This window comes from Venustampulla echinocandica, assembly GCF_003357145.1.
Source record: "Venustampulla echinocandica strain BP 5553 chromosome Unknown scaffold_1, whole genome shotgun sequence".
NCBI classification, from domain to species: Eukaryota; Fungi; Ascomycota; class Leotiomycetes; order Helotiales; family Pleuroascaceae; genus Venustampulla; species Venustampulla echinocandica.
The window spans coordinates 2,461,141-2,474,961 of NW_022474206.1; the positions used below are offsets into that span (position 1 = coordinate 2,461,141).

General features: G+C 50.1%; 4 protein-coding genes across 4 annotated transcripts; 2 read left to right on the top strand and 2 right to left on the bottom strand.

The window, feature by feature from the left end:
• Positions 1-242: 242 nt before the first annotated feature.
• BP5553_03334 (Cysteine-rich) lies at positions 243-2,611 on the top strand (the record flags this gene model as incomplete). The annotated part of the gene is made up of 4 exons (XM_032011957.1): positions 243-287; positions 354-565; positions 620-2,184; positions 2,238-2,611. 4 exons carry the CDS (start codon positions 243-245, stop codon positions 2,609-2,611), a joined length of 2,196 nt encoding a protein of 731 aa, XP_031871650.1.
• A 2,810-nt stretch (positions 2,612-5,421) lies between these two features.
• Positions 5,422-6,914, top strand: BP5553_03335 (1,3-beta-glucanosyltransferase; the record flags this gene model as incomplete). The annotated part of the gene is made up of 3 exons (XM_032011958.1): positions 5,422-5,545; positions 5,626-6,286; positions 6,347-6,914. The coding sequence occupies 3 exons, from the start codon at positions 5,422-5,424 to the stop codon at positions 6,912-6,914; spliced, it is 1,353 nt and encodes a 450-aa protein (XP_031871651.1).
• A 1,923-nt stretch (positions 6,915-8,837) lies between these two features.
• Positions 8,838-9,713, bottom strand: BP5553_03336 (uncharacterized protein; the record flags this gene model as incomplete). Its single annotated transcript, XM_032011959.1, has 1 exon — positions 8,838-9,713. One exon carries the CDS (start codon positions 9,711-9,713, stop codon positions 8,838-8,840), a length of 876 nt encoding a protein of 291 aa, XP_031871652.1.
• Positions 9,714-12,061: 2,348 nt separating this feature from the next.
• BP5553_03337 (Pyruvate dehydrogenase kinase-like protein) lies at positions 12,062-13,495 on the bottom strand (the record flags this gene model as incomplete). The annotated part of the gene is made up of 4 exons (XM_032011960.1): positions 12,062-12,125; positions 12,186-13,174; positions 13,234-13,382; positions 13,465-13,495. 4 exons carry the CDS (start codon positions 13,493-13,495, stop codon positions 12,062-12,064), a joined length of 1,233 nt encoding a protein of 410 aa, XP_031871653.1.
• Positions 13,496-13,821: the final 326 nt, after the last annotated feature.

The window sequence follows — 13,821 nt, forward strand, 5'->3', positions numbered from 1 at the left end:
ACGACAGCGCGCACGCACGCAGCACTCGAGGACTCCGTAACAGGGGCGGACATCGGCCCGCGAACACCCTAAAGTCCCCAAGCCCCAAGCCTAAGCCCCAACTCTCATCTCGAGAGTACGAGTGCTGTAGTGGGGTTCTGGTCGTACTTGTACTGTATGCTCCTGGACACAACAAATACTTATTATTCAAGGATGAGGTTCTGATATCCTCTTTTGAACAATACGTGGCTGTGGTCGCAATCATGGCAGATGTGGACATTGCTCCAAATTTCGGCCTTGAGCTGAAGGTATGTGAGCGCATTCGCCTTGATCGTGCCGTGCTATGTATGATCTGGCTGACAGTTAGGGTTTAGGATGGCTTCAAACCAGCCAATGCCTGGGTTGCAAATGGCATAAACTGGCTTGGTGACATCGAGCAGTTCTATCGGGAGAGGAGCGTCATCGAGAAGGAATACAGTGCTAAGCTCAATGCGCTGGCTAAGAAGTATTACGAGAAGAAGTCCAAGAAATCGAGTAGTCTAAGTGTCGGGGAGACACCTACTATGACTCCTGGGTCATTGGAGAGGTATGTATTGTTCACCAACCGCTTGCGAACATGTACTAATCGCGGCAATTCCAGTGCTTCCCTGACGACTTGGACGACTCAATTAACAACCCTCGAGTCCCGAGCTGGGGAACATGACAGATATAGCGGGGAGCTCATATCACAGCTAGCGGATCCTCTGAAGGTTATTGCAACACGATTTGAAGAGCTTCGGAAGCGCCATGTCGAATACGCGGAGAAGCTGGAGAGGGAACGGGATGCCACATATGGCGATTTGCGGAAGATGAAGGGCAAATACGACGCAGCTTGTCAGGAAGTCGAGAACAAGCGTAAAAAGACCGAGTCGTCCTTTGATTATGGGAAATCCAAAGCACAGAATGCGTACCAGCAGCAGATACTCGAGATGAACAATGTCAAGAACACCTACTTAATCGCCATCAATGTCACCAATAAACAGAAGGAGAGGTACTACCATGAATATGTGCCGGACCTACTCGACAGTCTTCAGGATCTCGCGGAGTCACGGACAGCGAAGCTTAATGGGATTTGGTCGCTGGCAGCGCAACTGGAAACTGGGATGCTGAAGCGTAGCTTAGACTACGTCAATCACCTATCACAAGAGATCCCCCGAAATCAACCTCCATTAGACTCTATGATGTTTGTCAGGCATAACGCCGGGCAGTGGCAAGAACCGCCTAACAAAGTCTTTGAACCTAGCCCTGTGTGGCACGATGACGATGCTATGGTTGTTGATGAAACTGCGAAGGTCTTCCTTAGGAACGTATTAAGTAAGTCAAAATCGCAGCTAGGTGAGCTGCGGAGGGAAGTTGATAAGAAAAGGAGGGAGGTGGAAGGCACAAAACGTGTAAAGCAACAAATCCGAGAAGGCAAAGATAAGCGAGACGAAGTTGACGTTGTTCGAGCGATCTTTGCGCTCCAAGAAGATTTACATGAAGTGGACCACAGGCGCTTGACAGCAGAAGTCGAGACATCTACGATTACCTCCGCTGTCGGAGACGTCACGCTGGGAGCAAAGAGCCACAACTTCAAGTCGCAAACCTTCAAAATACCAACAAATTGCGACCTGTGCGGTGATCGCATATGGGGGCTCTCGGCCAAAGGCTTCGACTGTCGAGATTGTGGATACACATGTCACAGCAAATGTGAGATGAAAGTGCCCGCCGAATGTCCAGGAGAGCAGAGCAAGGAGGAGAAGAAGAAATTGAAGAACGAGCGTCAAGATGCTGCGAATTCCCTACGGGTACCAAGTACACCTTCAGGGAGCGTCTCAGAACTTCCTACCATGAGCCGCTCGAACACCATGAATTCTTTGAGTTCGGGATATGCCGCCAGTGCACATCGATCGGTCTCAACCAGCGGGCCACGATCGCCAGTGGAGGAGACACCACCTGACAGACCTAATTCATTAAAGCCAACCAATACTGGAACTAGCACGTTGAGAAAGAACAGGGTAATTGCTCCACCTCCCACTGCGTATATCAGCGAGTTACCTGGCAGTGCTCCCAATGGGTCTTCATCGGGCGAGCAGAAAGCGAAGATGCTGTATTCTTACGACGCGAATGGCGAAGGAGAAATTACGGTTTCAGAAGGGAAGGAAGTGGCTATCCTAGAACCAGACGGTATTTCATGCCCCCACCCCTACCTCCAAGCATAGATGCTAACACATCACTAGACGGTGGATGGACTAGAGTCAAAGCCGGCTTCAAAGACGGCCTCGTCCCAACTGCGTATCTAGAAATACTCGCCACACCGGCACCGGCACCAGCACCTCGCCCCTCGTCCATCTACTCCAACTCCGGCTCCTCCATAGCTGGCAGCATGCAGGGTAAGAAACAAGGCCCAGCCGTGGCGCCGAAGCGTGGAGCGAAGAAACTTAAGTATGTTGAGGCGCTGTATGAGTATGCGGCTCAGAGTGATGCAGAACATAGTATGTCCGAGGGCGAGAGGTTTGTATTGATCAAGGAGGATCCGGGGGATGGATGGGCGGAGGTCGAGAAGGGAGGAGTTACGAAGAGCGTTCCGGCAAACTATGTACAGGCTGTTTAGGTATCTCACGGGCTGGCGATTTACCAGCAGCGTATGGTATGGCCGGAATTAAATGTCGGTTACGAATGGAATAGGCTTCGATCTGTCGCGGTTGGGGTATGGTGGAACACATGCATTGTAGGGAGCGGCGTTTTTTGGGCGAGGATCTGCTAGAGCTAGCTTTTGTCGCCGCGCCTTGTTGACCGGGCTATGTTACTATTAGCGTAGCATATATACATACATTCCTATGTATAATCGATGCTTGGATGAGGGCAAAGGCTTTGGTAGAAGGGGGTGGCTTTGGTAGAAGGGGGTGGCTTCGAGTTATGTTCAACCACAATAGATAGAACGTAGGCGGATGAATCATGCAGAGTGCACTTTGCAAGTCATTTTGGAAGGGCAGAGTTGAAAGGTCTATATGATAACCATATCATCGCGGGTATTAACTTCGATGACCCGTGTTGCAGGCGTAGGACCCAATTATCATCATTTTCCGCCCAAAGGATCCGCCTCCCCCTTCCCAAAGAACAGGAAGAGCCCACCTCACCACCGCACGCAGAACCACCATCCGATTCTAGAGGACGATCCCAATGTGCGTACGATTTGGCGTGTTTCAAATGTGTAGGGGGGAGCCGATCGTCACCAGAGCCTCAGATATCCCCTACTCGGACAGCATGCCCGTATTGTTGGTTGTTGTATGTACCAGTGCAGCGAAAGACTTACGAAGATCAGTCAATCAAACCGATATTTTCAACAACCAATTGCTACTACCGCCCTCGCTTTAGCCTACCTTATGGTGGGTTGTTGATATTGGCTAACTACGACGTTGTCAACTAAGCTACCTTACCTACCTACTTAGGTAGGTAGGTATATAATGAAGGCTGCCCAGGCATGTAGGCATTTCTGGCAGCTAACAATATCGCATCTTCGACTATTACACTGCCTCAGCGCAAAATCCGAAGCTCACGTCGCCTCTCTCTAGCGGTTAGGGTTGGCAAACTCGAAGTAATTCCTTCCATAGCTTCGGGACCGCCCTCCGCGAAGCCATAGCCAGCGAAAAAAGGGCGGCATACCACGCACTGGCGAGTATTTTTTCACACGACATATTCGAACCTGTGCTACCACCATAGGAAGCTCCTGTATGTGCACTACGTGGAGGTTACGGAAGTGGACCATCGCAAAACCGCGAGTAGGAAGCGTCTCTTAAATGTTGCTATGGAATATACAGCCACCAGTCTAGCGACATTTCGACCAGATACGGGCCCAACGGCAGGATGGCCAAGAGCGGCGTGTTTGGTGTCATCAGAGCCAACGGTTGGCGGTAGGTAGCGCTCGCGGTTGGCACAGTTTTGTTTCGGCGGTTGAGAGTTGTTTAGTTAATGGCAATGTGAGGGACTGTACCGTCTGAGTACCATATGAGATGAACGAGGTGAGAGGCTAGAGGCGAGAGGCGAGGGCGAGGTTCTCGGAGCACTGCCACGCTTGGCTGCGGAGACCATTGCTAGGCGTTCGATGCTCGCAATCACAAGTGAGATTATTATTGTCGGGGTCGGGCTCCTGTTTCTCGGAACCAACTTCTCTGTCCTCGTAACAATTGCAATTGTGGCATGCGAATTGGCTGGTCAAATTGGTTTACCTTATTCGATGGATGGATGGCTTATGGAAAGGAAAGGAAGGGAAAATGCCGTCTTGGTGCCCGGATTCAATTGAAACAATCGGCCTGCAGTTGGAGAAATCAGCGGTGACATTCGGTGTCATTTAGTGTCCCTTTCCAAGCAAAATGGTCGACTCTCCTGTACTGTAGGTACAGTATCTGGCGGGCTGCCAAGTTGGGTCCAAGAATTGGCATTATTGTGGTGCAAATGAATGATTGGCGGTTCTGTGGCCACAGCATTGCTCGGGAGTGCACCCAGCGAGCAAAAGATGTGCACAGAGTACAGAGTACTTCGTATACAAAGTACCGTATAACGTACTGTACACCGGGTGAATAGTGAATACTTTACCTGATTCGATCCGTAGGAACATGGACCTAGGACCGACAGTAGGTTACATACGTATATATATATTGCGGGCAGGACAATGCCGATCAAGAGAATCAGACTGACCACCGCCAGGCATTGAAACCCAGCCGAAACTTGTCCGCCGCTGAATCGGCCGATGACGAGAGCGTGTCGATATTGTTTTGCCCCTTTGCCCCTATTGTTTGACCCCCTTTTCCCCCGTTTCCCCCGTTTCCCCTTGCACATCTCACTCAGAGACACATCTTGGCTGGGAACCTGGAACCCAGCAGCCAGAACCCCCGAACCTGGCTGCTCGTACTCTCCCTAGGTACGAGTGCTCTCTGATGGCTGCCCTGGCTGGCTGCCAATAATATGCCAATAATACTCGTAATGTCAGTGTCGGTGTCAGTGCCAGTGCCAGCTCCAGCGCCAGCGCCAGCGTGTGGCTTGGCCCGGATCGTCCATTTCCTGTTTCCCTCTTCTACTGCGCCATCGCCCTCCCTCTCGTGCCCCGTCCTCCTCTCTCTTCCTCCTTCATATCTGCTCCCCCCGCCGCCGCCGACGATTCCTTCATTCCTCATTCCTCGCCCTCTTCTTTCGTCCCCATATAGGCGCAATCACTCGTTTGTTGCTGCCGTTCTAATATCCAAATTCTAATCCTACCAACCCTTCTTCGGTCGCTCTCTCACTCTCTTGAGACGGCTTGCAATCGTTATTACTTGTAGCTTCCTCATTCACAGCTCCTCGTTCTCCATTATCGATCCCAAAAACACCACCTCACCTCTCATCACATCACATCCTCTCTAGCACCTCCCCGTATCCAAATACAAAATGAAGACCTTTACCGCCATTGCAGCCTTTGCTGCCGCCGTCTGCGCTACCCCAACTCCCACCCAGCCACTGGAGGCTCGCGCTTCTTCGTCCTCCCTGACTCCCATCACAGTGAAGGGTAATGGTAAGATACACATATCCCATCTGGAGAGCATTGGCGTGGCATCGAGCTGGTTGCTAACCGCTATCGTCCCCCCCAAACAGCGTTTTTCCAGGGTAGCAACCGATTCTACATGCGTGGTGTCGATTGGCAGCCGGGCGGATCTTCGAAGCTGGTGGACCCTTTGGCCGACAAGACCACTTGCACCCGTGATATTGCCAAGTTCAAGACACTAGGCCTCAACACCGTCCGTATCTATACCGTCGACAACACCGCCAACCACGACGAGTGCATGCAGGAATTGGTGGATGCTGGGATCTACTTGGTGCTTGATGTCAACACGCCATTATACTCCATCAACCGAGCCACCCCCTCCCCTTCCTACAACAGCGTCTACCTCCAAAACATCTTCGCGACCATCGATGCGTTCGCCAAGTACGACAATGTATTGGCCTTCTTCTCCGGTAACGAGGTCATCAACGACGATACCACCACCCCTGCCGCACCCTACGTGAAGGCCGTCACTCGTGACATGAGACAATACCTCGGTAGCCGTGGATATCGTCAAATTCCCGTCGGATACTCGGCCGCTGATGTCGATTCCAATCGTCTGGAGATGGCTCGCTACATGAACTGCGGCAGCGACGATGAGCGCAGTGATTTCTTCGCTTTCAACGATTACTCATGGTGCGACCCTTCTTCCTTCACTACTTCTGGCTGGGACCAGAAGGTGAAGAACTTCACTGGCTACGGTCTTCCCCTCTTGTAAGTCTCCTGCTCCGAATTTATACCATTTGCCGAAGCCCCCTTAACGCGTTGTTTTAGCTTGTCTGAATACGGTTGCAACATCAACACCCGTAAATTTGAGGAGGTCAAGTCCCTTTACAGCAAGGAGATGTCTGCCGTCTACTCTGGTGGTCTCGTCTATGAGTACTCTGAGGAAGGAAGCAAATACGGTCTCGTTACCATCGCCGGTGGCAAAGTTACCGATCTTCCCGACTTTGCCATGTTGCAGAAGGCATTCGCAGGAACTTCGAACCCAACCGGTGATGGTGGATACAACGCTACCGGTGGAGCATCCAGCTGCCCCCCGAAGTCATCAACCTGGAATGTTGCTGATGACTCTCTCCCCGCTATTCCGGAAGCTGCTGCTGCGATGATGAAGAACGGTGCTGGAAAGCCTGTTGGTCTAGAGGGCAAAGGGTCACAGAACGCTGGCGGAACCTCCACCGGCACTGCTAAGCCTGGCTCTGGATCCGTCACCGCTGTTTCTTCCGGCACTTCCACTGCCAAGAGCAGCGCTTCTTCCCTCCAGGGAGATATGGACGTCCGCCCCATGATCGTTAGCGGTATCATCCTCGCATGCTCCTTCTTCGGCGCTGCCCTCATTTAAAATAACGAATTCTTTTAACGTGTACATATCGTTAGCATAATGGAAAACCAAGAGTCCGTGGAAGCCGGAGTTTGTCTGTGCGCTTCTTGAGTGGGTCAATAGGATAGTTAGGGAATATAATCCCCAGCCTTCTATTGACCTTTGGAGTATTTCTGGTGTGGGCCTTGGAACCCTTCAATCAAGTGTTTCTTATTTGGTATCTTTTGTCCTTTTTCACTTCGGAGCGTCCGGGGTAGGTTGGAACTGCCGCTTCCGTGTCACCAACTGTATAAGAATCAGTCAATAGACAAATCACCGTTTTTAATGCATGCATCATCATCATGATTCAAATGTGTTTGTCCCTGTTGACTTGTGAATATGAATATAATTTCAAGCACTAATATTTTAATATTGACCAGGGAGATGGACAACCTAGCCCCCGTCCCTTCAATACTGTATCCACTAGTACAACGCCTTTCAATTTAAATATTTGATAAAGTTGCCAAATTAATTAGGAGCATAGATGTAGGTTTTACTCGGGTGTTTTGTCTTCAATCCTAGACTTAACTCCTCGCTTTTGCCTTTCTTTTTCGTTCATCCACTTCTTTTCGTTATTTCCCTTCCTGCTTCGTCCTTCCTTTTACTCCAGCTTCCATTCCACAACGTCCTTAAGTCTTACAGTCCTCGTCTTTCCCCCTCCCTCAAACCCCTTATCAAGAACCACGATACATTATCCTCCCCATCCCGCCTAGTCCACGCCATTTCCCCTCCTATTCCGTTTTGGCTTCTTGCCCTTCCTAGATAATTGGTAACCAGTAATGAAGTCTTCTAACGGCCCGGATGAATTATGCGGCGAGGATACTTGGGGAGATTGTTCCCACAGCTGAGGAGTTTGAACATCATCACTGGCAAGGGCTGTGTTGATGAACGCCTGCACATGCCCTTTGTAGTCTTGTTTTCATATTTTCTAGTTATTTTGCTGTTTATTAATTATTCTTTATAGATCTAGAGTTTTTGGTTTTTATTTTATAAAAGCAATAGATACCTCTTGATACTACGGATTATATATCTATGTTTCTGTTAAGTATTCTTTCTATATGATAACTTAAAAGTCTTATATTACCCCTTTAGAGTTAAAAAGAGCAAACCTAATACTATAATTGTAAATACTTTGCCTTTTCTATATTATAATATATTATATATCTTGTAGTAGTATTATAGTCTTTAAAAAACAGCAGATCTCCAAATTAACAAAGTATTGGTATCTTAACAATATATTAATATTCTTTTATTTGAACGTAATATATAAGCTACAAAGCTTTACAAGTAGTATGAAATTACAAACTAGGTTTAATTATTTATTATAAGACAATTCTAAGAGTTGGATATACCCTCTGATACCTCGTCGGCGCACAACCGGCACGCCGGTGTTTGCCAGGATAGTAAAGTGTAATCTGGTTAAGAAAAGGGTTATATAAAGGAGATCGCCCCAGCTTTTATACCCAGGGGACAACGGGCGGTGTGGTGAAGTGAGCTAAACGCAGTGAGTGGTTCGAAATATTATATTTGATCTTAGATCAAGTGACATATTGTAGCCTTCCACTGCAAAATGTCATCAATATCCCGAGTAATTTGAATTTGGTAAATTATCATCATAATAGTAGTTCTCTAGGTGGGTAGTAGCGATGATACCTTATATATACAGACCTCCATCTCATCGAACGTGAGGCCAGCCAGCGATTGCATGTGGCATGCTGCTCTTTCCTTGCCTTGCGGCGGTCATCCTATCCTATACATGTATTATATATATACTCCTCCAGTTCCCACTTCTAGCTGGGAACCTAATTCCACAGTGGGGGTGCTTGTTGTTGTTGGTGTCGCCGACATAATGCCCGATATTAAAGCGACCCCAACGTGCGCCAGTACATCCAAATTATAATTCATTCATCCCGGCGGAACGGTCGGCCTCTTCCTCATTCGCGGAAGACACCTAACTTTCACCCTCCCATTCGGTGTCAGCCCAGGGCCATTGCCTCCCAAGCACTCGGCACTCGCCCTATATCTCAACCCATTATGTTTCTGAACCCCGCTAGGGGTCCCCGCTCTCCGCAGCGAAACTTCCCTTAGTATTAGGCTCGCCTGTCTCAAAAACTGATGCGGATCGTCCATCTCATCAAAGCCTTCATCGTCGTCCGGAACGAGTTCCCCATCGGGATATTCGGGGATATCAGGGATTAATATGTCCCTGGTGAGAGGGCTCGAGAGATAGGATAACGATGCTGATTTGCGGAGGTTGCATTGCGAGTTGCTGGCTATCATGTTCTCTACCAGGGTATGGATATCACGCAGGTGGCTTGAGCAGCTTTGCTTTTGAACATTTATTTGCCGTTGGGCTCGTTTGCTGGGAAGGGTTTGGCTTGGGCTGGAAGAGCGATATGGCGATGGCGATGAGCCGCGGCGGGAGCGTCTCATCGTCCTACCACGCCTCGCCGATCGGTAGGACAGTTCTTGCCCGGTAAAGGGATCTGGTGTTGGGTCATATTCGATGATAGGAGTTGGTGGAAGGCTGTTCTGCCAACTAGACGGTCGTGATATCTCGTCCTCGGGAGCGAGGGAGTGGTTGGTGAACCGCGTTACCATGTCGTTGATCCCGCGCTGTGGAGAATTTGAGCTTTTTGGGGATGGACATGATGATTGTGTTGGAAATACGGGCGGAGGGAGAGAGGTATCGAGAGGGGAAGCATGGAGGTCGTCGTCGACAGCAGCGGACGGACATGTATGGGGTTGAGGCAGCGTGCCAAATGTGAAATGTTCGAACATGGTCGACCACCACCGCAATCAATCATTCAGCTGTAGTCCTGTCCTGACGGACTTCTGATCGATCGATCCATGGAGAAGACAAAGATCGGGTGGCGAGAGTGGCGAGCAGAGAGACAGAGACTGGCGGGAGGGGTGGCGGGCGAAGTGGGAATATGAATCCATTAATATTCACTCGGTCGAAACGCCGTGGCTGGCTGCTACTACGAAGCTGGACACGCGACGGACGTGTGCTGGCCCGATCGAGTCGCGAATAATGAAGAGTGTCTCTGCGACGACCGCCAGCCAAGCCGATGGGAACCAATATCAAGCAGCAGACGGCGAAACGAGAAACCGGGCGAGTCCCAGCTTCATCCCAGCGTCGGCCCAGCACCAGTCAACTGTTACTCGCGCCCAGTTACCCGTCATCTAATAATGTACAGCGCCGTGCATTATCATTCCCAGCAGCACACCGCTGGGTGTTCCCAATGAACCGGCGCTTTGGTTACTGGAGGGCGCCAGCAGCCCTCATGCGGTGCTACGTATTACCTGGAACACGGCGTAGCGACTCGCTCGACTCCAGCATACCGGGCAGAGCATCCCTACATGCGAGAGAATAAACAGAGGCAAGATCAACTCCACTTCAGCCTTGGGATCGTCGAATGGGCTCCCTACGATGTATGCTCCGAGTTACGCCGTGCTTCGCACCACTATTCGAAGTACTCTATACTCGACCATACACCGCCCGGCGAAAAACAAACCGCTATGTTATGGAACAAGGACGGAGCAAGGGCTCCGATCTCCAGCGATGGCATTTTCCCACTGTCCTCCCTCCTCCTCCCTGCGTCCGTAACAGTTCCAGCCTATGCACCGCCTACGGAGTCTTGCACTACTGGAACTCGCTGACCGCATGTCCTGAGCCCTGCCCTGACTCCTGGGACGGAAATCTGGCCATCAGCGTCTGAGATATCGATTTGCCCCTCCCTTGCGAAGTACGTACAAACGCTGGGTCGCAGCTACAGTAGTACGAGTTACAGTCGGTGCCCGGGAATCCGGCTGCTCCAATCAGGGCATCTGTCACGAACCAGGTGCCTACGTCGCGAGCGCTCCAGGGACAGGCCCCAGCCCATGGGGAAGACGCGAGCATGAAGGCAAATAGGCAGAATTGGTCGGGACAGGTGGTCTTCTAGAACGTCAATAGAAGGTCAGCGGGAGGGATGGATCCGGTGCCACGGGAGAAGTGAGTATCAAAGCACAACGTCTGATGGACGTAGTGCGTTGTGATGCGAGTTACGGAGTATATACCTATCTAATCGAGTATTTCCTACCTAGGGTACAGAGGGATTTCTCCGTGGCGTTTGTTTGAGAAGGTTGAGAGACGAGAATACCAAAGTCAACTGATAATACAAATGTTAATCAACGAGCTGCTTGCGAGAGGTGTTCATACTGCGTGAAAACTTGTAATATTCCTATATGGCAATATTTCCTAGGGGGTCTTTCGCAAGAGTACCTCGGTAGTTGAGAGGCATTTTTACCTTCTACTCGAGTACTCAATAGCAATTTAAACCCAGCAAATCTTTAACCCGATAATCTCCATCATATCAGCAAACCAGGATCCCGGGTCGAGTCTTTCCCTTCCGGAAAAAAAAAACGTGGTATAGATGCAGGATGTTTTATATATGTAGGGGTGTTTTAATAACTAGAAAAGACTGGGGGTGGGTGTGAGTGTTGTGTGGACAGGACTGACGAGGTCGTGAGACTGTTGGCGTCCATACCTTATGGACTAATGTTGTCCGAGGTTCTATAGAGTGCTTGGCCGTGGATTCAAAAGCGGTTTGCAAAGTGTGGACGGCAGAAAGCCTTTGAATGAAACGACAGGTGCATGGGCTGCGACTAATGATAGGAGTTATTGAAGTTGCGACGCTCTGCCCCTCCTTACTAGTTCATGGGTTCTTGCAATACTTAAGACGGCATGATCCGGTATCTGTTGCATTTTTCGTTCTAGATGTATGACAAAATGGCCACTTCCATGAGTCCGCTGGGTTCTGCCAAAACAAAATATAGCCTCCGTATTTCCATCCCCCGTCTCTTTTACCTTCAACCAATAAAATATATACATCGTATTCATCCTTTCGCGCTCGTCGTTGGCGCTTATAAATTTACACCTCGCCTCCCTCGCCCTTAAAAAGGCCCTGGTGGCCAGAAGCACTAGTCCCTTCATTAATCATACTCTCTGCATCGCCGACCTGTCTTCGTTCGGTAATCTCCCTCGGCTGTCGGAGTTTCAAATTCATCTGCTTTGTCCACAACTGCGTCAATCCTTGGGTTGCCGGGGCAGAGGCGCCCGGCGAGCCCCTCATGACTGCTGATTGTTATTGTAGCGGTTCCGAGGAGCTGGATAATCTGTTAAGATGGAGGTAGACATCTGTCCCATACCTGTTTCTTTCAATTAGCATTCCATGACACGTAGCTGACGGATGGGCGGCTGGCGCTTACCCTTCCATGCTAATCAACTTTAGATCTCCCCCGAAATATCTCGCATATAGTCTCGAAATCGGTAATCCATAACCAAAACCAGCCATCGGTGCCTTGAAATCACTCTTATCAAAATCAGGATCAAGGTTTGGCGTCGTGTCGACCGTCGTATACATATACGTCCAAACAAGGGGTATGGCACTCCGTGGGATTCCTCCTCCTTCATCCGAGACCTTGATAGTAATATCCTCCTTGCCTTCTGCAACGACGACTTTTGTTACGGGGAACTCGTCCCTATCCTGCCCATGTGTTTCTACGACCGCGCGTAACGAGTTCTTCAATGTCTCAAAAAGCATGTGTGATAGGTGGCCGGGGACATACATAAAATGCAAGTTCGGAGGGCACACAAGCTGGACCTTTGGCGCGTCGAATAGGCCATAATGGTCCTCGCAGACAAATCGTGCATTCTCAATTGCCTCCTGAGCTAGATCTCGGACATTTGTCTTGGTGCAAATAATCCCCACGTACGCTGGGTCCTTGTTGTGGCTCTGGTCTGTCAGAGCGATATGCTGTCCGATTAACATCCGGATCCCAATCCGAGACATGTAGAAACGGTCAAGGAAGGATTGCATATTGTTGTCGATTTGCATCCGCTGCCGCTTCCGCTTGTACTCTAGGATACCCTGTGCTACGGTGGTTACCACGCTATCGTGCCGCCTTTTAATTTGGTGCAATGTTTGTGCGAGTCGTTTGTTATACTCATGCAGCTCTGGAGGCCACTCGGTTGTGTCATCTACAGTGGCAAAATACCGGCGCGCTGCCTTCCTCGTGTCTCCATTCCCGTTTCCGTTACCATTTTGCTGCCACGGTGATGATGAGTATTGTGCTTTATTTGGATTTTGGGTGGCTTCGGTTAGGATCCTCGATTGTTTTCCGTCAGTTTTCGCAGGCCTCATAAGGCGATCGCGAACCTCTTTCGATAGTTGGGGTCTTGGGAGGCTGGTTATCTCCTGTATCACATGTCAGTCTCGCCGCAAGGTTCAATCTTACAAATGGGTCGTTGCCGTACCTCGAAGGACTGTGCATACCAGTCCTGCACCTTCTTGATGGATGTCATCTCATTGAGGCCATCTGGAAGATCGCCGAGCTCTTGTACTCGATGGGCAAGCCGTATGGGGAGCTCTTCGGAGAGAAACTGCGACGCTCGAAAAAGGGTTCCTATAGGGTGCAAGATATTCATTCAGCCAATGCTTCTCCCGTCGCGGTGGATGCTCTCCAATCGACAAGACAACAAACATACCGGTAGATGGCCGCTCTCCAAACTGGACCATCTGGCGCAAACTCACGCCGGTAGCAGGGAAGCATGAATAATGCTTGATGGTCTCCATCAACCTCTCGCTCGTCTTCCACGACATCCTGCAATCATCTCGGGGCCCTAAGGCCGCTGCACAATTCTCCTAGACCCTCTGCTTCCAATGCTGGCGACGTTTTCCTTCCGTATTTCGTACTTGGTATGTTGCGATGCTGATGGGCTGAGGTTGAGGGCGGTCAACGGGGTTTAGAGGACGAGGTCGAGGGAGATGATTCAGAGTCTAAGAGTCTTGCAAGAGTCAGGGTTCGGTTGTGAACCCCACGATCCAACGAAGCCGAGCGCTTC